The sequence below is a fragment of the Ambystoma mexicanum genome, chromosome 5p (assembly GCF_040938575.1).
Source record: "Ambystoma mexicanum isolate Mex_15411 chromosome 5p, UKY_AmexF1_1, whole genome shotgun sequence".
Classification (NCBI taxonomy): domain Eukaryota; kingdom Metazoa; phylum Chordata; class Amphibia; order Caudata; family Ambystomatidae; genus Ambystoma; species Ambystoma mexicanum.
In genome coordinates this window covers 273,428,864-273,454,273 of record NC_090930.1, presented here as the reverse complement: position 1 = coordinate 273,454,273, position 25,410 = coordinate 273,428,864, and the positions used below count along the sequence as shown (strand labels likewise).

At 47.1% G+C, this 25,410-nt stretch overlaps 1 protein-coding gene across 1 annotated transcript in view; it reads right to left on the bottom strand.

Annotated features, from left to right (window-relative positions):
* Positions 1–354: 354 nt before the first annotated feature.
* Positions 355–25,410, bottom strand: part of NKAP (NFKB activating protein) — a 420,242-nt gene continuing 395,186 nt past the window's right edge. Inside the window, exon 9 of the mRNA XM_069612688.1 lies at positions 355–1,395. Within this exon, the coding sequence (XP_069468789.1) occupies positions 1,221–1,395 (175 nt within the window). The 3' untranslated portion in view covers positions 355–1,220. The remainder of the gene's footprint in view (positions 1,396–25,410) is intronic.

The following is a 25,410-nucleotide window of genomic DNA, read 5'->3' as shown; positions in this document are numbered from 1 at the left end:
TTTTAGTTCCATAAGTTTAGGAAAAATCAGCTCCTCTTTTTCTGGCAGTTTTTGACAGCCAAGCAATTTAAAATGACATTTTGTGGTGGGTTTTTACCAGGCATTCTTCACCTTTCAAATGCCTTTTAAACAATTATTTTTAACACACTACTCAGGATAAAATCCATTGAGTGGGAAACCATTTCTTAACAGCTACCTGGTGACATTTCTTTCAGAACAGACTAGCCTTTTCTAAAGTAAAGAGAGCAACATCAAAAACATTAATGATAAAGGATATGGTTGAGTTTCCCAGGTCGCACTTCAAGTAACTATGCATGGAGGCCAACCAGCAGTATAATAAAGGTGCAACGTGAGTGGATGCCGCACTTCCTGGTTTTAATGATCATGCAATAAAATCATAGTGGCATATTGTTTAGGTACATTTAAGGATGGTACTTTAATGAAAAATCTTGTTTAACCCAGATGTGAAAAGTAAACATGAAGTTGGCTCTGTACACTGTCCTGGGGCACATGAGAAGGTGTGCATTATTGGTACATACTCTCATACTAATCAGACTTCAGGCATTGGCAAACAGTGCCCTCTCATTTATAATTGACTTTTTCGTGAATGTTTTCCACTTATTGGATTCCACTTAAAACAATGGGTCATTTTTCAAACCTCATTAAAGAAAGTCTTGTGATACATATTTTGAAAATGACAATGGCCAGCAATTGACTTCTTGTTATGGACTTTGAGACTTTCCATTCCTTTAATTCATGCGCATGTGGAGAAATGACATCTTTCATTGTTTTCTTTTTAGCAAACAACCTTAAATAAATAATTATTTACAATACAGCATTTTATAATTTCCTACATCTACTCATCTCATTGATTTAAATAAAATGTACTGGTGGTGATGGCATGTCCCAATGGAGTGAAGAGATGCAAACATGCAATGCGTAGACGACCACTGAGCGCAACTTCATTGTAAAATGTCAACACCACCATTAAGCATGTCCCTTGCACTTCATTTACTGACAAAAGAAAGGAATATGTCAAGACTTTGCATCACAAGAATCAACAAAGCTAGTATATGAAATTTCCACAGACCTTAAAAATTAGAATGGCAATTTTCCTGCAAAGTCACAAAGTCCAAGGTTTGTTGCAGATTCATGCTTAAGCACAATATGAAAATAACCCCTTTTCTCTGATGATTATAAAAATGAACACTTTACAGTCCTTATTTATCATCTTTTCCCTTTGTCTTTCTGTAAACCATCTCTCTAAAACTGGAAAGGATCTTGTTTTCTCTCTTCCGTCTTTCCTCCTGGTTAAAAGATGCCAAAGCTCTTTTCTCATCTGCACTATAAATCTGGTTTTCTTTACGCAGACGTACGGCCTCCATCCGTCGATGCCTAAATAGAAAAAGAAAGTAGTTTTATGTAAATATCCAATTGTTCGTACCTTCTCTAAAATACATTCCAATATCACATTACTCCACTTAAAGTGGTTAGCAAACACTACTGGTTGCTTAATAGTTAACCCTTGGAAACAGAACTGGACACCAATAGTCCTTTATTTGACCTTTTTCCGTATACATTATTTACCCAGTGGACTTCATGGTATTTGGTGTTGTGTATGCAACCTACCTAAAAATGAGATCGCTGCTCTATTTCCTAACAGCAGCAAGCAAGGCAAAAAGCTACACTGTATCCAGCTATACCATTACATTACTGTTTTAACAATTCAAATGAGAAAGTACAATATTAATATCAGCAACTGAAACGTGTGATCATGTCTTGGATGACAAAACTAAACAGCAAGGAATATGAAACAAGAATGGCTATTTACGCTTTTTTTGTCCCAAGCACTGGAAACTGAACTGCTGTTTTGAAGGATCTTTGCCATCACCATCTTTGGAGGGGTAGTTTTATTTTGGTTTCCTTTTAAAATATGCAGAATGTAATTCATTAATTCTCACAACTTACTTTTCTCCGCTTGTAAAAATTACAAATGGAACTTAGAAGAAATTACTTACTTTGGGTAATGTTCGTGGTGAACACACTGATTCCTTCTCAGGGATTCCTGAACTTGTGAAATATCCCCATCACGCTGTCAGTTCTGAAAATCGTTTCTTTGCCATCAGATGACGAAATGCATCCCCAATATCAACCCCCTCCTCTCGCCGGCCCCCATCTCATACTGGGATGTCACTGGTGTATATGATTGGAGCCAAAAATCTATTTTCTCTCGGTTATGTACGTATTTTCCTTGGCAAGGCAAGGATCGGCAGAGAATCAGAGGGAACAATCTTGAACATTGGAAGAGTTCCAATAAGTAGGGAAGGTGGAAGGGAGATGAGGAATCTGTGGTAGGAATCAACATGTACACACCAGAAAGAACATTGGCGAAAGGTAAGTAATTTGTTCTTCTAGTGACAATACTCCCACTGATTAACCAACTTTTGAAAAACTCTCAAAGCAGAGACCAAGAGACAGAGAGACCCAGAGAGACAGAGAGACCCAGAGAGACCCAGAGAGACAGAGAGACCCAGAGAGACAGAGAGACCCAGAGAGACAGAGAGACCCAGAGAGACAGAGAGACCCAGAGAGACAGAGAGACCCAGAGAGACAGAGACCAAGAGAGACAGAGACCAAGAGAGACAGAGACCAAGAGAGACAGAGACCAAGAGAGACAGAGACCAAGAGAGACAGAGACCAAGAGACAGAACAAATCCAGTTGAAGCACTGTCTCTCCCACTGAGGCATGATGTTTGCCTACAGAATCAAGCAGATACTGTCTCCAAAAAGTGTGAATTGATGCCCATGTAGCTGCTCTACATATTTCAGAAACTCTTTGATATAAACCTTTTTAAAACAATTTTTTAAATCGGGTATGCCACCTTCAAAGAAAGGAGTTTTAACATGTACGAATGCATGGGTTTCAAAGGGCTGTCATTAGGTTCATCAGGATGGTTCAAGCCCCATACTGAGATTTCATAATGTTTTAGAGGGAATTAGTTAACTAGTGCTTTTTGAAAATGTAGGACAATGGGCACTGTCAAGTGGGACTCTTCCTCTGCAATGTGCTTGAAAATAGAAAGGGCTTCTAGATAGCTATACACAGTATTTACATGTAGGCCTTACTTAGCCAAGCAAAGCAAAAACTCCTAAACCGTACCACTGGAGCAAGACAACGGGTCAAACTTGGCCCCAGCACCAAAACACACACTTTCACCAGTTATGAGAATAGATAAGACTTGATGGATGGGTGCCTCACAGGGAGGATCTCACCAAGAACCACCTCTGAAAGAACCAATCCCTGGTACCTAAACCTCTGAACACCCTGGCATGAAGGTTCCGATTTCTGGCTGGTGTTGGGTTGAAGCACCCTGTCACCCGATTGGGTTAGTAGATCTCTTCTCCTAGGGAACTTCCCTGGATGGCACGTCCAGTATGGCTGGGTACCAAGTCCTCCATGCCCAGTCCTGCAGGATCAAGGTCTTTGCTATCACGCTCCGCTTAAACTTCTTCAGCGACAAAAGAATCTGTGGTGATGTAGGGAGGGTGTGGGGGTAGGGGGGGAGAAACCATGTATACTAGGTCGAACTACCACTACTGCATCACCCAGAGAGTCTCCCTGTGGAAGCTCCCTGGAGCAGGTGGTCTCCCACTGTGTTTGACCGGGACGTAAACAGGTCGATCTGGGGTCCCCCACACATGAAGATCTCCTCCACCATCTCCCCTTTCAACACCCATTCATGTGGCACACCTGTGAGCCAACTTGGCACATCCATCTGGCTTTTCACACTGCCTGCGAGGTGTGATAAGGTAATCGACAACTAGTTTGGAATAGCACAAAACCAAAAGGAACATGGCCTTCCTGCTTTAGCAGTGCCACCCCACCAGTCTTGTTGATGTAGTGCATAGCAGTGGTGTTGTCTGTGAGAAACTGGACAATGAATTGTGTTTCTTTGGACCACCATAATGCCATTTTGTATGTCATTGTGAATCCCTTCTCTTATAATATGTATGTGCTCACGGGCTTGCAATGGAAATGTGCCAAGTTAAGCTTGTCATGACTTCCCTTGAAATTCAGAGCATTTGGGTTTTGCTGTGATCAATCTGCACAACTTAACTGCCACTTAAAGGTTTCTTCAGTGAAAATATATATGTGTATGATATATATCATATGTGTATGATATTCAAGGGGTAGTAAGACTTAGCCATTTGTTTTACTGCATAGAGTTTATCCACTATTCCTGAAGATTCTTGAAATCCATCTTAAAATACAATGCTGTGAGTAGATGCAGGCCTAACCCAAACAGGTTTTTAAGTTGTCAGTCAAAGCCAAGCTGAAGGACAAAACAGGGCCTTTTGTTTCTGAATGTACCTAATGGTATGCACAGTTAACTCTTCTGATGTGATACCAGATTTAAGTTTGTTTGTATTATTTATTTGTATAGCGCTCCAGACCCAAGGGTAGAAGGGCGCTTAAAGAAGATGGTTACATATTGTGATATATACAGATTCAAAATAGACATTTTACAGCGATTCAAGATACAGCAGTTATCAAATTTCACGGACATGATTAAATATAGGGGGGGGGGTGACCTATCTAAAATGTAGCTCTTTGTTCAGGAGCCAGCCGGTAACATGTTTCCTAAAAATCTGGAAGAACTCGATGGTTTTAATGTTCAGGGGTAAGGTGTTCCAGGGTTGGGAGGCAAATACTGTGAAGCTGATCCCTCCCGCTCTTTTTAGTGAGAATCTAGGCACTGTTGGGCACAGAGTGTTGGAGGATCTGGTGGATCTTGTGGCAGGTTTCATAGTAAATTTGTTAGTGAGATAATGATGGGCTAGGTGGTTTAAAGCCTTGTACGTGAGGCAGGTGGTTTTTAAGTCAATTTTTTGTCAGATGGAGCCATTTGTATGATTTCCTAGCAATGGAGATGTGCTCTCGCCCAGTTGTTGATAGTCATGGACACCACCGTTTTGTAAGAGCCAAAATGTATTCCTAAAACAGTAATAGGAGTCAGAAGAGGGGTCTAAGCCACTCGTCCCATGTAGGTCTTTCTTCAGTTGTAATAAAGAGTCTTCAGATTGATTATCTAGATGCTCCTCTGGCCCTGTGGCTCTGGGTATGTTTTTTTTTTTTTTAAAACCTTTATTTTTGGTATTTCAACACACCATACAAATACACACCGACATCAGGGTGGATTTTAAACTTTGCGCCGTCAACTAGTGCCCAACCCCCCCAGCCCCCCCTCCCCAGCCCCCCCCAGCCCCTCCGCCCCCCAGCCCCCCCCCCCCCAGCCCCTTGTTGAAGAGGTACAGTAATTTTGGCAACACTACCATTTTGACTAAGGAGGTTCTGCCCCAGAGTGTCAGTGGGAGCGTCTTCCAGCGCGTGACCTTGTCCTGTAGGGACTTGAACACCTCCTCATAGTTGTCCCGGAATACCTCTTGTGGGTCTAGTGACAGCTGGATTCCCAGATAGCGAACCCCGGAGGTTCTCCACTTGAGTCCGAAGTCGTCAGCGAATTGTTTCGTGTCTCGGGTCAGTGGGAAGACGACTGATTTTGAGTGATTGGTTTTCAATCCGGAGGCCGCCCCGAATCTGATGACTTCCCGCATGACTGGGTTCAGATTAACTTCTGGGTCCCTTATGAATAGTGCCACGTCGTCGGCGTATAAGGATACGATGAGTTTGTGTGGGCCGATGATGAGTCCCATTTGTTGACGTAGTTCCCGCAGGTTTGAGGCTAGTGGCTCCATTACCAGAGCGAATATTAGTGCTGACAGGGGTATCCTTGTCTCGTACCACGCTGCAGGTTTATTGATGCTGATTTTGCCTTGCCCACGATGATATTAGCTTGTGGATTGGTGTACAGGAGAGAGACAAGTTTGATGAAGCGGGCCCCCAACCCCATTCTGGTGAGAACCATGAACATAAACGGCCACTCCACCGAGTCAAATGCTTTTTCTGCATCAAGCAGGACGGCGATTGCCTGGCCTGTTGGGTCTAATGCCTCGATGATTCCAAACATTCTTCGGATGCCGAAGGTCGTATTGCGGCCAGGTATGAAACCTGCCTGGTCTGCCAGCACCAGGGCAGGCATCAGGGGCATCAGTCTATTCGCCAGGATCTTGGCAAGAATTTTACTGTCCAGATTAAGCAGGGAGATCGGGCGATACGAGGCGCATTCGTCTGGTGGTTTTCCTGATTTGTGTAAAAGAATGACATTGGCCTCACGAGAGGAGTGAGGGAGGGTCCCAAGCTCTAGCTCTTCCTCGTACACCGCTGCCAGTAACTGAGCCAGAGGTTCAGCAAAGGCCTTATAAAATTCTCCCGTTAGGCCGTCAGGGCCTGGTGCTTTGGAGGGTGGTAGGGTCTTTATGGCTGCTTTAATCTCTTCCTGTGAGATTAGTTCGTTTAGAGGTTCACGCAATTGATGTTCGACCCAGTAGAGTTCTGTGTCTTCCAGATATTCCAGGGGGGAGGTTCGAGTCTTTCGGCAGCTTGGCACTGTAAAGATCTTGGTAGAATAGACTGAATTCCTCCGCTATCTTTTCATCAGTGTGGACCTCTTCCTCTTGCCTAGTTCTGATCCTTTCGATTAGGGACTGTTTATTGTCAGCCTTAATTAGATTTGCCAGTAAAGCTCCTGGTTTCTGGCCCTCGCCGTATTGACGGATATGGCTGGTGGGGTGTAGAAATGTAACCTCACGTTCTGCTGCGTCGTTGAATTTCTGTAATTCGGTCTTAAACGCCGCTGCAGATTCAGGGTTGTCTTTGTTCGCGTTCTGGGTTTCGAGCTGTTTTAATTTATTTTCACTGTATGAAAGCTCGCCTCTAATGAGCTTGAGGATGCCATTTTCTTTGGTGAGGCAGACTCCTCTGATAAAACATTTAAAGGATTCCCAAATTATGCTTGCCGAGGGGACCGAACCCAGGTTGGCTTCTAAAAACACGTCAATCTCCTCTCTTAATTCGGAGGCAAAGACCTCATCCCGCAGTGATCCCTGCTTGAAGCGCCAACGTTGTAGCGGCGGAGTGGGTCTAGCCAGTTTGAGCTTAAGGAAGATTGGCGAGTGGCCTGGCGTGTTCTCGGGTGGATGTAGCACCGGCCACACGCCAGGGGGCTGTTTGTTGAGGTAAAAAAGTAGTCGATTCGGGAGCTTGTATTGTGGACTGCAGAATGAAAGGTGTACTCGCGCATTTCCCCATTGGAGACTCTCCAAGTGTCCTGTAAATCAAACGCTTTGCAAATTTCTTTTATCTGGAGACCAGCTTTGGAGGATGGTGGTTGTGCGGCCGATGATCTATCTCTCGTTGGGTCCATGACCTTGTTCATGTCACCACCCCAGACAATTGTAGCCGGATTAAGCGCGGAGAGCTGTGTCAACACCCAGCCGAAGTTGTCAGGGCCATCCACATTCGGAGCATATGAATTGACAAAGGTCACTTTCTGACCTGCGACGATGCCACTCACCAGTAGTGCTCTGCCTTCATCGTCCTTAGCCGTGTGTAGTAGCCGGAAACTGAGACTCCTGTGTATGAGGATCGCGACTCCTCTCGAGTACGTGGAGTAGGATGAAAAGCATCTGTGGCAGCCCCGGCTTTTGGCCCACTGGTGGTCTCTCCCCGGAGTAAAGTGCGTCTCTTGAATCAAGGCCACGTCCACTTCGTGACGTCTGAGATAGTGCAGAATTTTTCTAGATTTTGCCAGGATGTTACCGCCTCTTATATTCCACGTTAAAACATTGACGGGGCGACTTTGCTTTTATTTCGGACCGCATTTCTGATTCAGCGGGCGGCTGTGGTCTGGTTGAGCCAGAGCTACTGACTGCGTCTGTGTGCAAGGGATGGGAGTCTCGATGCGATGACGTGTTTGGCAGCGAGTAGGGAGCAGGCGGTGAGCAGGACATTCGGGATCTGGTGGCGCTGAACTTTCCCATTAACTTTGTAATATTCAATGCCCGTGCAAACCCCAACAGGCCCAAGACGTAACTCTCCCGAGGGTGGGCAACCCCGAACATGCTCACCGGGAGGTTCCGAATTTCCCAACCCCAAACCAAGAAGGCCCATGGAGTCACCATGCCGAGGCGCGAGATCCACACCTCATCGGACAGACTCAACTTAGGCTAACAGTAACTTAACAGTAGCTGTGCTGGGGGCACCTGGGGCCTCCCAAGTGTCCCAGCCCTGACTTGTGCTGCTGTAAATGATCTGGCTTACTCAATGCTGCTGTGCCGAGTCTTGTACCCAGCCATGTCAAACCGTTTAAGGAGGATTCCTGGGGATTCTATCTCTTTGCGGTCTGGGGCGAGCCTGGTTCTGATCCAGGAGACCTAGACGGTCCAGGAACAAATTTGCTTCATCTGGGGTTTGGAAAAATTGGACCTTTCCCTCGTGCTGGACTCTTAAGCGTGCTGGATAAAGCATTGAATACGGCAGTTGACTGTTGCGGAGTCTCTGACGCTAGCAAAAGTTTTCCTTTGTGACTGCACTGCCGGGGAGAAATCAGGGTAAAAGTGGATTTTGTCCCCGTCGTGGCTCAATTCGCCTTTTTCTCTGGCAAGGAGTCGCGATCTCTGTAGTTCAGCAGTCTCGCTATTATTGGCCTGGGGGGCGCACCTGGAGCAGGTCTTGTCGCGGGAATCCTGTGGGCTCTCTCGATTATGAATAGGTGGGATAGGGCTTCGCGGCCGAATAGAGTGGTGCATAGGGATTCTACAAAGTCTTCCATTTTCTCCTGCGTTTGATGTTCTCTCACACCGACTATCCGTAGATTATTCCTCCTCGACCGACCTTCCAAGTCCTCGCACTTGGCAGCGGTTAGTTTCATTTGCGATTCCAGCTGTGAGACTATTAGTTAGAGTTGCCGAACTGTCATCGAGATTTGACACCCTCTGCTCCATCTCGTTTAGGCGTTCGGCATGGGAGTCCATACGGTGTTGCAGGAGATGAACTTTGGACGCGAGACCGTCCATTTTGTTACTCAGGCTGCCAATGCCTGCTTTTAAGTCAAGAAGGATTTCTTCGATTTCAAAGGGGTTCTCAGCCGCTACATCCTGGTGAGAGCATACAGACGATGAAGCTTGGTCTTATGGGTGGTGAGGGGCTCTGGGGGTCAGGCCACTCTCAAAGTTTAGCTTCCTCTGAGATTTATCGTTTTTCCCCATCGTGGCTGTGAGAATGGAAGCGTCGGAAATGGGTTGCGGGTGGTCTAGTTGTGCCTCAAACCCCCCCGGGACCCACCTCGCAGCTCGTTGTATGGGGTGCTTTATCAGAAATGCGGTGTGGGGGGGCGGTTTTCGTCGTGCGCCAAGCTCCCCACAGTTAGCGCAGCTCCCTTGGTGGGTTTCAACAGAAGACTGGCGTAGGAAGAGTGTTACCCGCCATGCGGGCTTCTTAGTGGCAGGAGGTGACTGTTGAGGAGCTTCGTTGGTACGTGTCAAAGTTATTTACAGAGGTTTTCCGCCAGCTATGACTAAATCAGGAGGCGAAGTGCTGGTCAATTCCTTGTGCTTCTGTTTTGTAATACAGGGACGGGTGTTGGTCTGCGGCAAGGAGGATGTTTCTCCCAATGTGGCGGGGTTCTCCAGACTTCTGGGGGTTCAGGTCGTCCACGTGGACGGGGCCCCCCCCAAGTGCTCCGTGTGTGCAGATGCCGCACCAGTCCTGGCTCAGCGGGGTGCAGGAGTGAATGGTCTGCCGGGGGGCGCTGTGCTGCTCGCTTGCTGCCGCCACTACGGGTGAGGCCGCCGCTGAGTCTTGAAGGCGGAGCGGGGGGTGGGGGGTGTAGGGGGAGAGGACCAACCCCGCCTGGGGAACAGCGCCGTCTCCCCACCACTCCTTGCCTCCCGGCACCCCCGGATCGACTCCTCCGGGCGTTTGCTGGCCCCGTGAACGTGGATGCCGTCAGGAGAGCCTCCCGCTCACCCACCACGTCGCTGTAGCTCTGTGATCGCTCGCCGCCTCCGAGTGGGTGTGGGGATTCTGGCTGGGCTGCTGGACGCCGTCTGGGGTTTGTCGCTCCATGGCCCTCGGCTGGGAAGAAGGAGCTGCTGGAGCAGATTCAGGATGCGGGGGGGTGGGGGGGCTGGGGTGGGTGGGTACTGTCCGAACAGATTGCTCCACAGGCCGCGGCCTCTGCCGCCGATTGCATCCGGTGGCCCTGGCGTCTTACCGCCGTCACCTCCACCCTAGCGATGGCTCCAGGCGGGGGGGGGGGGAAGGAGGGGGTCAGGATCTCCCGCCGACCCTCTGCTGTTCGGCGAGCGCTACCCGAACCGCTGCCGTCTCCTTGCCAGCAGACTGGGCCCCCGCTTCGGGGGTGGCACAGGGGGCGCGTCGGGCTCTGCAGTGAAGGAGCTCAGCTCTGGAGGCGTGGAGCCGTGTAGGCTGGCCCTGCGAATCTCAGCAGCTGGGCCTCTTGGGCTGAAACTCGGGCTGGGCGCTCCGATTTTACACGAAACTTTGGGATGACATAGCTGGGGACATCAGCAATTCATGTATAGGCAGATTGGGGCACAGCAACGCCAGGATCCGCAGGATTTTCCAGGATTGATGCAGGGCTACGAGGGAGCTCTGACCTAAGCAGCCATCTTGGATGCCCCTCTAGCACCCTCCTGTGGCTCTGGGTATGTTTGAGAAGAGCTCAAACCCCGACAGATCTTAATCTCCCTGCTCTTTTTCAGACATTATATTGAAAATATAAAATCTTTTTAATTGAGCAGATCTCAGTATAGGCTGGTACATAGAGTCATCCAGCTTTGATGGATTTGAAACTGGTCCGCTACAATAAACCTGGATCTGAGTGCAACAGGACCAACTGTGCTGGTGCTGCCAGCTCCAAAGAGAGCAACACAGAGATGGTGGAAGTTGTGCTTCAATCGGAGAAGATCCGGAGGGGAAGGCTCTGAAATGATCAGCGCTGACGGTGCGGTCGCTGTGCCGGACATAATTTCTGATGTTGATCACCCGGGCCCAAGCTCAGAGGTGTGAGGGACCAGCCAGGGCTTTTACCAGTTTTGCTTTTTTATGGGGCAGTTGGGAGTGACCCTTTTACTAACTCTGGAGCCGTCCCAAAGATTTTTTTATCATAAAATCCCTAAAAGTCTCCATTCTTCCAAAGAGGAAGATGACATAGGAAAGAACACATTTGTAGAGAGGCAGAGGTGCACGTCATCTATAGAGCCCACCCCCTCACCTCAGTCATACTGGAAGAACAGCAAGAAAGCACTGTGCATGACACCTTGTATCATCCCAATACCACATCGAAGGTAAGAGATGTTATGCGCTCAGAAAAAAGTATCGAATGTACCCTCGAACTGAAACGGTAGACACAAGTCTGCAGATAGCACTGGACTATAAGTAAAGTCCGACAGAAGAGAAGTGACGTCACAAAGAAGATGCATAGACGCACTGAATCTGATGAATGGAGGTCCTAAGAATGAAGGATGTAACTGAAGCAACAAAGTAAATATATATGCGAATATGAAGAAAATCATTTGCACGTAGAAGATAGGTGACAAGAGATGTATATATGCAGAAACGCAAGGTAGATAAGACAATGTAGAGGCTTGCTAAAATAGGAAACATACAGCGAGTAAAGCAGTTATGTTAAGAAAATGGACGTTGACATAATAGTAAGCAAGAAATTTTGAGGAGAAAGACGAAGGCTGCAGGGCTGACAGGTGCTGGGAATATAGCTTTGTATGAAAAGAAAGGGTATTTGCTTGTCCCAGGGTCAAGGATGCCACAGCGAGAAGCAACTGCAATGAACGAAAGGAATCGAAGACAATACGCTATGTGCGTAAAACACAATTCTCTTTGGTTAGGTAAAGGAGTGAACATTTGCGAGTGCCAAGTATTGAACAACTAAAGATGCAGAAAGCGCATGCAAGATGGAGCAACCAAGTCTCCAGAGGGAAAGAGGCATAAAAGCAACCAATATAATTGAATCAAAAAGCACTAAATAGAATGACAGAATGGACAAAACCATGGTCTCCTCACATGTGGTGCAAGACTAGAAAACGAGGCCTATTCATAAAGCTGCAGACGAAGATAGCAAAGTACCTTCACTCCAAGTTCCAAAGAAGAGAACAGCCAGCAAGGTCAACTACAAACAAGAAGCCTTGGCTTAGTGCCTAAGAGCTTGTAGGCATATTAGCTAAGAAAGGAAGTTGTCCGACACTGTTTCCCTGCACTTGGATTTTGTTGCTTACGTGCTTCTAACAAGCTGAATGTCCAAGGTTGGAAGAGAGTGCCAACCAATCATAAGGGTCTATGTAATGGCATACCATACATTGTTGCAGAAGTCTAGCCGCTACTGGCATTATGCCATTATTTGTATTTTACTTAGAGGGTGTTTAAGACGTGCCTACTAGATAAAGGGCAGCCAATGATGTTCACTTATGCAGAATGTAGGTATATATGTTCCCTTAACCAATAAGCACTCCTTGTGCACCCTCTTAAGAAGCCCTCTGCCGACCCTTCCTGCAAGGCTAACTATCGTCCAATCTCCATCACTCCTTTCCTGGGCAAACTCTTGGAAAAGCTGGCCATCTCCCAGCTTCATCTTCATGACCATCCATTCTCATTCTCCATGACCATCAGTCTGGTTTCAGAGCTGCCAGAAGCACGGAAACTGCTCTCCTGAACATCCGTGAAGACTTGTTCTCCAACTTCGATTCCAACACCCCCCGTGTCCTCATCTCATTTGATGTCCCTTCTGCCTTTGACATGGTCAACCAAGCCATCCTGCTTAACTGTCTCCGTGATAACTTGGTTATCACTGATCAGGCCCTGGCTTGTCTGACCTCCTTCCTTTCCGATCAACCCCCCACCCCACCCCAGGTCCAACTTGGGTCCTTCCTCCCCCCCCCCAGGTCCAACTTGGGTCCTTCCTCTCCTCTATCGCCATCTCTGGTGTTCCTCCCCAGGGGTATAAACTCTCTCCCTGGCTGTTCAATCAATACCTGGCACTTCTTGCCCACCGCATTGCTGCTCTCTGCCCCAACTTTCAGTGCTATGCGGATGACACCGCTCATTTCCAGGCTCCCCTCTGCCACCTCCTCTCCTTCTCCCATCTCTGACTATCTGCCATACAGAAGTGGTGTGCCGCCAATGATCTCTGCCCTAATGCCTGTAAGACCGAGATTCTCCTCATTGGCACGCCTACCCCCTCCTTTCCGGTCACTCTCTGGCTGGCCTCTCTGGCCCTCTTCCTGCTCCCACCTGTGAGGCTAAAAACCTCTGGGTCATCTTCGACTCTACACCTTTTGTCTCTCCTCACATTTCGGACGTCTTTAAGAAGTCACACCACCAGCTCACCTCCTCAGAGGTATTCTTCCTTTCCTCTCCTTCCCCCAGAAGCTCACTGTCTCCAGAGCTCTGGTTCTCTCTAGACTTGACTAATGCAACAGCCACATTCTAAATCAGCCTGCTTCTACTCTCCGCCCTCTGCAACTCATCCAAAACAGGACTGCGAGACTTGTCCTTGGCCTCAAACCCAGGGATCGTATCTCTCCAGGACTGAAATCTCTGCACTGGCTCCCAGTGGCGGCGAGGATCAAGTTCAAACCCCTCTGCATTGTCCACAAGACCTTCTGGGGCCTGGGACCCCAATACCTTCAACTCTCTTCCTAAATATCTTCCTTCTCGAGCTCTTCGCTCATCCGCCTCCAACTCCCTTAGAGTTAGTCGCTTCTCCAAGCAACAAGTTGGTGGTAGAACTTTCTTCTGCTGGGGCCTTCCTCTGGAACAGCCTCCCCGCCTCTCTGAAACTTGAGGAGAACCATCTCCAGTTTCGGAAGCACCTCAAGACCTTCCTCTTTGCTTCTGCTTTCTCCCTCCCTCCCCTGCTGATATCCTGGCAGAATCTGAATCTGCACTGGTTACCTGGCTACCCTCTGATCTCGGGGCAAGATCCGCGCCCCGTAAGTTGCACACCTGCACTGCCCCCTGCCGGCAAACCCTCGCACACTGGGACTGTTTCTGTATCCCTACAGCCCCTTCCAGCACTTGACACCTGATGTCTGCACTTAGCCTTGCACTGCCACCAGCTGGCCACACACACTTATATATTGTCTTTTTTTTAATTGTCTTTAGTTATTGCCTTTGTCTCCATGTATTTACTGTTGTACTGCACTGCCCCCTCCGCTTTGCCCCTGCACTTTTCCCCTTCCCCCCCTCCCCTGCGCGATCTTAACGTCATCTGGCCTAGTAGGATCACTGTCTCTGCCTCCTCCGTTTCCCCCGCTTGCATCGTTGCGCCTTGAAATAATTGTGTATAGGTGCGTTTTAAATGCCCTATCATATCATATCACAACCTCTACCCGATATAAAGCCTTTTGTGTAATGGAAATGTGATAAGTGTGAGCTACAATTTGTATGTTCGTCAGGTTTCCCTACTTTATTAAGCTGATAATAAAGTAGCATTTTGCCATATTCTTGGAGTCTGTCTGGTTAATTGGTCCGGAGATCATTTATTTGGTCATCCCATTCGGCACTTGGAACGCTGCAGGTGCTATTGCAAACATAACTTACCCCTGATAATGGTCTTTCTGACTGATGCTCCTCTGACTGATTCCTCATCTTTGATATATTTGGATCCTACCATTGGTGTCGACGTCCCTAGAAGGTTATCATTCCCGTGTCCGGACGCAACGTTGATGTTAGTATAAGTAGTATGCACCGGTCCCACTGCTTCAGTTCCTAGTTTTTCCCTCTTTTGCTCAGATGCAAGGAGGAATTAAATAACCTGTATGGGGCGTTGAAAGAGAGAAGTACAAAAATGTGTTCCCAGTCAGAGGGGTAGGCTGGGAGGGCCATCAGGAATCCATGGGAGGAACATCCATCAGAAAGAACATTACCAGGGTAAGTAATTTGTACTAATGTATTGTGTTCTCCCACAGATTCCAAATGTTTGATAGACTACCATAACAGTTGTGGAGATCGAGTTGAGAGAAGTGGATTTTTGTGCTATTTTGATTGCACAGAACCACTCTTCCAAAGCGAGCGTCTTGGGCCAACAGCATGTCTAAAAAGTCATGCTTTGAGAAAGTAAGGAGTGGGGACCAAGTTGCGGCATTACAAATGACTCGCAAATGTACACTTCTTTGCAGAGCCGAAGTAGTTGCCATTCCTCTGGTGGAATGGGCTCTTAAGTTCTCAGGGACATCCTTTGCAGCGATGGAGTATTATTCCGAAATGTATAAAATGATCCATTGTGAGAGTTTGCTTGGTCACTGCCTGGCCTAATTTGTGACCAGTGTAGCAAATAAACAGTCATCCTGTCCAATGGCTGACATTCTTGAAATGTAAAAACTAAGAGCCCTTTTCGGATCAGGTCTGTGTAACTTCTCTTCATCCTTAGAAGGGGAGGGGGGGGGGATAGAAATGCTGGTAGTGTGATCTTCAGTTACAAAGCAAATTCTGACACCACCTTGGTAAGGAAGGAAGGACGAACCCTCAAAACTACCTTCTTGTAAACTATGAATGGTGGCTTGCAAGCTAGAGCTTGTAGCTCACTAACCCTGGGACCAGAAGTGATGGCCAGTAAGAAATGGTTTTCTACGTGAACAAGCTGAGAGGACCGGAACGGAGCAGCTCAAAGGGCACACCCATTAAGAAAGTAAGCACCAGATTAAAATCCCAGGACGGAACCAGAAAAAGGATCAGTGGCAATGTATTTGTCAGTCCTTTCAAGTTTTGAATCACAACAAGCATCTTGAAATAAGAGCATTGTACTGGCATGCATTTAGAAATGGATAACGTCCAAGTATCCCTTAATGGTAGCCACCTGCAACCCCTGATGGGCTAGGTGCAGTAAAAAAAAAAAAAAAAAAAAAAAAAAAAAGGAAAATCACTGGAAGTGTATTGTAAGAAAAAAAATCTACATCTTTAGCTCTACACCAGCTGCAGAACATGTTCCAACATCAGTGGTATAGGGCTTTTGTTGCTGGTCTTCTAGCCGAAAGCAACACTTCCATAACATCTTCTGCGAGGTCCAAATCTTTGCATCTCAGCCTCTCAGAAACCAGGCATGAAGGTTCAGTGTTCCGATTCCTGGGTGAAGAAGGTGGCCTCCCTCTTGTAAGAATAGATCTACTCTATGGGATAGACTGTATAGAGGGCAGATGGACATGTCCAGAAGATCCAGCTAACATGTCGTCCTGGTCCAATCAGGATGACGGATTTCCCGAACTTACTCAACCTCAAAATGACGTGAGGTATGATGGGGACTGGTGGGAACATGTTCAGGAGGGGAAATTACCAGTCCATTACGAGCGCATCCCCTAGTGCTTCTCTATGAGGAAATTCTCTGGAGCAGAAGAGGTCACATTTCCTTTTCATACTGGACAGGAACAGTTCCAAAGGGCGAAGATCTCTAGAAGGACTTCCTGAGCTAACTCCCACTCGTGGTAGACTGTGCTCTGCCTGCTCAGAGCGTGCTCTGTTGTATTCTGTTCCCCGGCAAGGTGAACAGCTGACAGAGATCCCATTTTGTAGAGCCTAAAACCATTCTGCTCATTGTCAGATTGCTCATTTGAGCTCTCCATCCCGTGAGGGAATCATCCACGACTACAGTTATCTCCAGCCAGGCTTGCCAAAAAGGTTACCCTATCATTGTCTTTTGTTTGAATACCCGTCACAGGAAATCCTGTGCAACCATGCACTGGACCTGAAGGTCAGTCATGTTGCCTGAGAACTGTGACCATTGGGATCGAGGGCACACTGGAGGGACGACATCCTTTGGCGGCCTTCTGGCACCAGGAAAAAACACGATTCTACGAGACACAGCAACCTTAGAAAGTCGAATGCTGCTACGATATTGCGTGTTTTGAAATCCTGTTACCATCTGAAGGATATGTTGAGCCCTCAACTCGGGAGGCAAAGCCTTCCCAGAGGAAGAGTCCATGAACACTACAATAACTTGAAACTTCTGGGTAGGTGTCACTTGGGGCTTCTTGAAATGGAGGGAGAAGCCCAATTTGTGGAGGGAGTGGCAGAGGCTGCTGAGATGTTCTAGAGCCTGTTTGGGTGAACACGCTCTGATCAGCCAGTCGCCAAGGTAGGGAAAGATGTGAATCCTTCCCCCTCCTTAAATTTGCTGCTACCACCTCCATCAACTTGAAGACCCTCGGACAGAGGTGAGCTTGAAAAGGCAGATCTTGAAATTGATAGTGAACTGCCAATGGCAAACCTCAGGTACTTCCTGTCTGGGATTTATATGCACATGAAAGCAAGCATCCTGAAGATCGAGTGACACCATCCAGGCCTGGAGCTGAAGGGATGGGAGGATCTGTGAAAGAGTGACCATCTGGAATTCGTCCTTCCTGAGGAATTTGTTCAAGCGCCTCAGATCCAGGATTGTCGCAGTTGTCCGTCTCTCTTGGAAACCAGGAAATAGGTGGAGAGCCGACCTTGTTTTTGTTACGTTGGCTACAGGTACCTTCTCCACTGCACCTTTCTCCAACAGGGAAATAATCTCCTGTAGATGGAGCGGATCTGAATCCCGAAGAGTTTGTTTACTTGAGGGACAATCTGGGGGTCTTTGCAGAAATGGGAGGCATACCCTTGGCCTACTATCTGTAGTGCCCATGCATCTTTAGTAATAAAAAGCCTTTCTTAAAGAATCTGAGTCAACCTGCCTCCCATTTGGGAGCTACGAGCAAAGTCCTTAGAGAGATTTTGGGGCTGTGGCTGCGGCAGATGGCAAGGAGGAGGTTGCTGCCTGAGCAGTTTTTACTCCACTTACTCTAGGGACCTTGTCCTTGTTTCTAGCTTGTCTAACCTCTTCCCCTTGTGTCAAATGAGGATTAACAGCGAAAGGACTGCCCCCTCCAAATCTGTGAAGGTGGGTGTTGTTGCAGCTGACAAATGGCTGCTCCCAAAGACTATGTTGCAGCCTCTGAAGTCGATAGCTTCTCTAGACTGTCGTCCGACTTAGGGCCAAATAGATTGGATCCATCAAAGGGCATATTTAAGAGCCTTGGCTGAAAATCAGCTGCAAACTGAGACTTACGATGCCAAGCAAACCTTATTACTGCGCGAGACGCCCTGCATCTTCCAATGCAGTCTGACGCATCTAGGACTGACTGAAGGGATTGGCAGGAGGCCTCTTTTCTATCATTAATAAGGTCAGTAAAAACTTCTTGCATCGCACCTTCAGGGATGTTTTCCAAAGCTTAGGCAACTAAATTTCACAACGTATAGCTGTATTCTGCCACAGCACAAGAGGCGTTATTGGCTTTTAATGCCTTGCTTACAGCCAAAAATAACCTCTTTGCGAGGGCGTCATTTCGCTCATTGTCCCTATCTGGAGGGATAGTTGGATAAGCTTTGGCTTTTGTAGTTGAGGTTGCTGCTTGTACCAATAAACTCTCTGGTGTTCGATGCCTAGATCAGGGTCCACAGACTAAGGTCTGTACTTTGTCACCAACTCATTAATAACAGCCGGAGTGAGGTCTGGGTTTTGCCATATTTCCATAGTTCTTTACTGCTCAGTCTATGATGTCAGTCAGGTCATCTTGGGTAATGTCTTTTGCATGAGGGCCCCATCACAAATACACAATCACCTTATTCATGACAGTCTATAGGCTGTATTTGGATGAGTGCACATCCAGTGTGTCCAATTCAACTTCAGGGGAGGTATCCAAACCCACTGGCAACCTTTAAATATGAGGCCGGGTCTTCAAGACTGGATTTATTCAAGATCAATTCCTCTGGTACATTAGGGGTTCCAAAACATTCAGACCCGAGGGGTACAATATAGTCTTCTTCCACATCTTCCTCAAAAATGTACCCAAAGGATTTGAAGCTCGAAGTTGGCTCCAAGGTCGATGGTCCCTTCGACTTGGAAGAGGAAGTCCCTGGAGCTTTGGCTTCAATGTGATCTCAGCGGTCGGCGCCACTCATGAAAAAATCTGAGGCCATCCGACTGTGGCTTTTGGGCATGCGGGTCTAAGCCTTACTTGATTACCTGCCGGTCTTGGAGGACACAGTGGGATCATCAGACTTTTTTTTAGCTCTTTCGAGGAACCAGGAGGGGCTGGCTTCAAGAACACTTCTATCATTTTCTTACAGAAGCTTACCCATATGGCCACCGAGGCAGTCTTTTGGGGAAAACGTACAAGATGTTTGTCGTGTGAGTAATCCGAAGATGATGAATGATGCAGTTGTTTCTTATTCTTCTTTCGTGAGGACAGAGAAGAGTGACAGGACTCACTCCTGGATCTCGATCGCTCTTATTGTTTGGAGTTTTTTTTTTTTACCTTTCTGGAGGCTCGTTTCTGATTGAACTACCATCAGAAGATTTTCTTTTCGAAAGATGGAGATGTTGAAACGGACCGACCTAGGACGAGCTTCGACCTTCTCCCCTTCAAGGACTCCAAGTCATTGATTGACAGGAGCCGCATTCGACAACTTCATGATCGTCGCACAGGCCCCAGGGACAAATCTTGTGCAGATCAGTGATCGACATCTTCAAGTCACAGTCCACATATTTCTTGAAGCCGGTCTTCGGTGTAGAGTACAAAAAGATTGTTAGGCAAGATTGTATGCAGTACCCTTTGGGTGCACTACAATAACCTTGACCTCCTGGCAAGAGAGACCCAACCTTTGGTATAAGTCTGGACTACACAGGTCGGTAGTGTGGTCGAGCAGCCAGGCTTATCTCAAGAGGGGTCAATGTGAACAGTAAGGTTGTGACACAGAGTTTCACAATACAGTTATCCAAATAAACATGTATACACAAGGTTTCTTGATAAAACAATTATTAATTTCACAGTTATCTAAGCCTTCTTCAGAAAGGGAGCAAAATATGTAACACTTAAATATACTTCAAAACACACTTCGTTTCTCTAAATCAGATGATACCCATTGGGGATGGCCCATAGACACTTCCTACAACCTCAGGTGACTTAAATAGCTAGGACACTGGATATTGATTTATCACTGGTACATTTAGAGTAATACTGAGTTTGGTGCAAAAGATAGAATAGAGGAATAAAACAAAGGTTATCAAATAATTCACAAACTGGTAAGTACTTTTACAAACCTTCCAATGCAGAGTAAATTAACCCTTTCCTGGGGGAAAAGGCCAAAGACAGTCAGAGGTAAAGGAGTCTCTCAGGGAACCCTAGACAGACCATGTTAATTGCACAATGTCTAGGGAAGCTGAAGGTCTTCTTTGCAGGTAGGTAAAAAGTCTTGCACAATGTTTGTAGAATAATAGAACACTTCAAGGGCCACAAGCTGGGAGGCTTGCGAGGGGCAAAGCTTTAGCAACTCTGCAAGGTAACCAAGACAAGTCTCAACTGAGAGCAAGTAAGGCTACACGACAAGAGGTAAATTCTTAGGCTTTACAGTACATCTGGTTAGAAGAAATGGTTCCAGCTGGCTTCTTTTCCTGTACAGCTCTGCAGATCCTGTTGTTCCTGAGCCTCAGTCGTGGGGACAAGCGGGAAGACATCTGGGGACTTCTGCTCTGCAATGGGAAGGTCAGCGGCAGCAATGGGCAAACTTGGATTCAGCGGTTCTTCTGTGTTTCAGTTCCTCGCACCTGACAGCAAATAGCAACACTGCGGTTCTCGGATAAAACTTCAGACTTTCCTCGCAATTGGGGTCCAGCACTCTGTTGAGGTGGCTCAGGCTTGGTCAGTCCTGCATCAAGGAAGTCTGGAGGATCTTCCTACCGCCCAGGTCGGACTTAAAAGCAAAGCACACAATCTGCTGCTCCAAGTTCTTCTTCAGATTCTTTCGTCCAGTGGTCGACTCTGCCTTCCAAGCCAAAAAGCCTCGTCTTTTATGCAGGTTTCTCCCATTCATTCCAGCCTAGCTGCCAATCACACAGCAGGGTGGCTGTCCTTGCCGGACAGCCAGCCGGCCAAGCACCTTTGGGCGCATTCCTGTAACCAAGGAGATTAAGCACAGGGAGTTTCGGGCAGCTCCCTCACTTCCTGCCCCTGCCAGACATACTGGAGCCAGAGGCGGGCTTCACTTGTGAATCCCGCCAAAGACAAAACGAACAAAGGGTCCAAACCTGGTTTGGCGCGCAGAGTAAATCTCAAGAAGGACTTTCCAGCCAAGAAATGGCGAAAAAAGACGACGAGGACCATTTTGACAAAAGGGGCACCCATGCGTGCCTTACCGTGGCTGCGAACGCAACCTGCGGGATAAACACAAAATGGAAGTAAAAAGCAAACCACTGCTATCAGCCATTAATTGTAGAAAGGGTAACATAAAACTGTTCCATGTGAAACTAGACAAAGGGGATACTAAGTAACCCCTCCAGCACCCTATGATAAGATAGTGTGTGCTGGGTCTAGAAAGTTACAAAATGTAAATAAAGTCAATTTCACTTCACTGCTCCTGGAAACAGTAGTTTCATCAAGAGAAGGTATTTAAACCTTTGGGAAATCTAAGACTTCCCTGTGCCATTGCACTGAAAGTGCTGTGTGTCACAATGTAAAGATGATGCCTATGGAGTTTGTCAGACTCCAAAGTCAAAAGAAACACAGAAAATAAGGACTTTTTATCTCCATGTCATTTTAATGTGATTTATTTCCAGCAAAAAGAGCTGGGGGTCTCTAAGGTAGAAGGGAATTAACACATTTCTGAGAATTCTCCCTAACAAAGGTATTATGACATTCATCGAAAAGAATCGCTGAGGCATTTCAAACTGCACGGAGGACACTGTGCAAGCTGGAAAAATGGAATTGAGCCAACGGGCACAGTGCATGCTATTTATATCATCGGCAGCATATCCCGACATGGGAATGGCAATAGTTGGTGGACGTCGATGCCAATGATGCACAATACCCCCTTTTGTCAAATCGTTTGAGACTGAAATGCAGGATACGAATATATCTAAGATGAGGAAACTGTGGGAGGACAATCCATTAGAAGGAGGGCTTCTTACTTTGCTTTTCAGATTTTTCTGATCTTGAGCGGTGCCTCTAAAGATTTCTAGGACGACAGACGAAGAATGTGCTCACGAGACTTCAGCTGTGATGGTTTTCTTTTTCCACTCCTCTGACCTAGATTGGTGGTCCAACAACAAAGAACCCTGCAACTTATTCTTCTTAGGTGTGTCTCTGGAAGACATCTCTGTGCTTTATTTATTCATTTTTGCATTTATTACAGCACACAAAACCCTCAGTTATCTAGTCGCTAGACACATTGAGGGGAAAAAGAAGGGGAGGGGGAAATGCATTGGGAAGAGTGATGAGTCTTAGGAGGAACAGAGTTAGTTGAAAAGCCAGGTCTTTAAGTTTCTGTGGAAGGTCCAGTAGGCCGGTTCTTTTCTGAGTGCTCGAGGGAGATTGCTCCAAAGTTTGGCGGCCATGACTGGGAAGCTCTTACCACCCGCCCTCCCCACCCCAACGAGAGGCGATTGAAGTTAGGGATCTTGAAGTGAGAGTGCTAGTCTAGCCAGGGGCCATGCAGAACGTGGCCACCAGCTCCCTAACCACCTTAGGGATCATTGTCCGACAGGAACTGCAACAGTCTGGCTCATGGTCATTTCCAGACAGACACAACACACGTGGTCATCTTTACAGGCGTTAAAGCTCGATTTAAGTGGAGACATGGCAAAACTAATAATAAATCTTCGAGTGACCTCAAAGGTTTGTGAGCATTGGCACGGAAATAAGTAAAATAACCCAGCGGCTCTGATCATATATACATGTGACTTCATCCTGGCACGAGATAGCGCAGTGAGGACAGAGCTGATGCTGGTACTGCATGGCACCACCATGTTTCCAGAGTTGGCCGCGTCAAGGGGATATTTCACAAGATGAGCAATCTGTGGAAGGAACACGCCCATTTTAAATTACACTTTGATCAAGTTGGGATTGTCCCTCCTCAACTGCATCCTCATAATGAGGAATAATGAAAAAAACATGACTTTCTCCGGCTTCTGACCACCTTGATCTATTGAGTTACAGAACTAGATTTTCCTTCTTATAGAATGGCATTCTTCAATTGCATATTCTCCATAAAGAATAAAAACACATGCAAGTATGTTTTCAATGATGAACACGTATTGGCTGCTCCACTACTAATATCTGTTCAGGAACATAAGACAAGATCCTCCAGAATTATGGGTTTATTGACCCTTGTTAACTTGCGGACCTTTTACTTAACTACATAATTTCAAGAATCTATAGAAATCAGCCTTGGGTTGCAGGGTCTGTTAGGCAGAATTGCCTCTGGGACCACTACACACAATTAGGACTACAGGTGTTAGCCAAACCAACCTTTGGTATAAGTCTGTACCACACAGTTTTTGGTAGCAAGCTGAGCAGCCAGGCTTATCTCAAGAGTGAATGTGAGCAGTACAAGTAGTTACACAGAGGACTTTCAACCACAGTAGTTCAAGTAAACACTTGCACTCAAGGTTTCTTGGTAAAAACACTTATTAATGTATTACACAATCATTTAGAAAACATTTTACTTGAAGGAGGAAACTCAATATTATATACCAAAACACTTCAATACAAAACTCCAAGCTTTTGAAAAAGTTAGACCTCCCTCGGAATAGGAGCAAAATGTCAGTTCAGTTACTTCGCAGTGAGCAAAAAGCATAAAAGTAAGTAGAATAGATCACGTATACTTAATAGACAGTGCAAATAGTTTCAGTTCACCAGAAGAGTTCAATTCAAGTCAATAGGCCAGGCCAAAGTCAATGGGCTAGTGTTCTGGATAGGAACGAGCTGTTCTGGTATCAAATGGTAAAGTCTTTGCAAAAGTTCTCAGAAGTAGTTCAGACGAAAAAGAATAATTTGTCGGGTCGCAAACTGATTAGGCCTGCAAGTTGGGAAAGTTTCACTAACTATCACAGCGAGAGTGGCGTTCTCTCAATCGGGTTGGCACAGTACCTTTGTATGAAGAAACAAATGTTGCTGAAGTCGTGGTTCCTGGCAGGTCCTGCAGATCTCGCTGTTCCTGAGCCTGTCGTGGGACTCCTGCACTGCACGGGATCGTTGAAGAAAGCAAACAAGATGGAGTAATTCCAGTTCCAGTAGCTGTAGATTCAAGAACACAAACTGGTGTCCCTCTCCCTGGTTAATCCTAACCAGCCTAAAGAATGGTATCCAGGTGTCTTATGAGTTGATTGGTCCCACCAACTCAAAGGAAGAAGCCGTCTTTGAAGGAGCTTCTCTATTGAATGGAGTTTGGCAATTCGGACCTGCAGCAGGGCTTCACCGAGCAAACCAACGGTCCAGGAGTTGCAGCAGCCGTCCTCTGCCAGCTCGTCTTCCGTTCTTTCGGTGCAGTGGTCGACTGCTAGCCAGTCCAAGAGACTCGCCTTTTAAACAGTGTTCTCCCTTTCATTCCAGCCTAGCTGTCATTCGCCCAGCCATTGGCTGTCAGCCAGCCAGCCAATCACGCCAAAGTGCATTTGGGTCTCCTAGGAGACTAAGCACAGGGAGTTTCGGGCGCTTCCCTCACTTCCTGCTCACCCTAGACACTCAGACGCCAGAGGCGGTATTCAGTCCTGAAGCCCGCCAAAGGCACACGAAACAAAGGGACCAAACCTGGTTTAGCGAGCAGAGACAAACACTAGGAGGACCTTTCCAAAAAGAAATGGCAAAAAAAGAAGTCTGGTGTTAGGGAGAATTCTCTGTTTAGGCTGAATTTCCTAACCTAGTGAGTCCCCCAGCACCTTTGCTGGATTTCTGGAGTTTATGTCATCCTGCCAAGAGTGAGACTCTTTTCTCCCACTCTTGGACATGATTTGTGGTAAATTACTTTGAATGTCAATGTGTTTGATGGGCTATGGGGTCTTTTACTCCATAGGGCCTCATGTGTTTTGCTATGTGTTACACAGCACCCTGTGTGCCGTAACACTGGGGTGTCCTAGGTCACCCCCACCATAGACTCCATACCCTGGGACTGACTACTGTCTCCCAGGGCATGTAAAGTCACCATTGGCTTTACTAGACCTAAATTTACTAACAGAACCCGTACAAACCATCCTATTGTGGACGTACTGGCCCAACTGACGGAAACCGGTGTCGGCGATGTCCGTAGCCACCGTAATGGCGTGGTCCGAGGCAATCTCACCTTCCTGTAAGATTTTCAGGGCCTCAGCCCTCTTGGCGTCTGGAAGGAAGTCCAACAGAGGGGCGATCTTGAACCACAACTCCCTGTCGTAGCGGGCTACGATGGCCACGGCGTTGGCCGCCTTGATGGTCGTGGCTGCAGATGAGATGACCCGTCGTCCCATCGCATCCAGCTTCCTACCCTCGCCGTCCGGAGGGGAGGTTGAAGTCGAGGCCGATGCCCTCCTCCCCCGCTTTCTTCTTGGCGGCCGCCGAAACGACCGAGTCCGTGGTAGGTTGCGCCCTGAGCAGTGGACTGGGGGGAAGGCAGAGAAGGCCGCAGAGGCGGGAGAGGAGGCCTAGGAT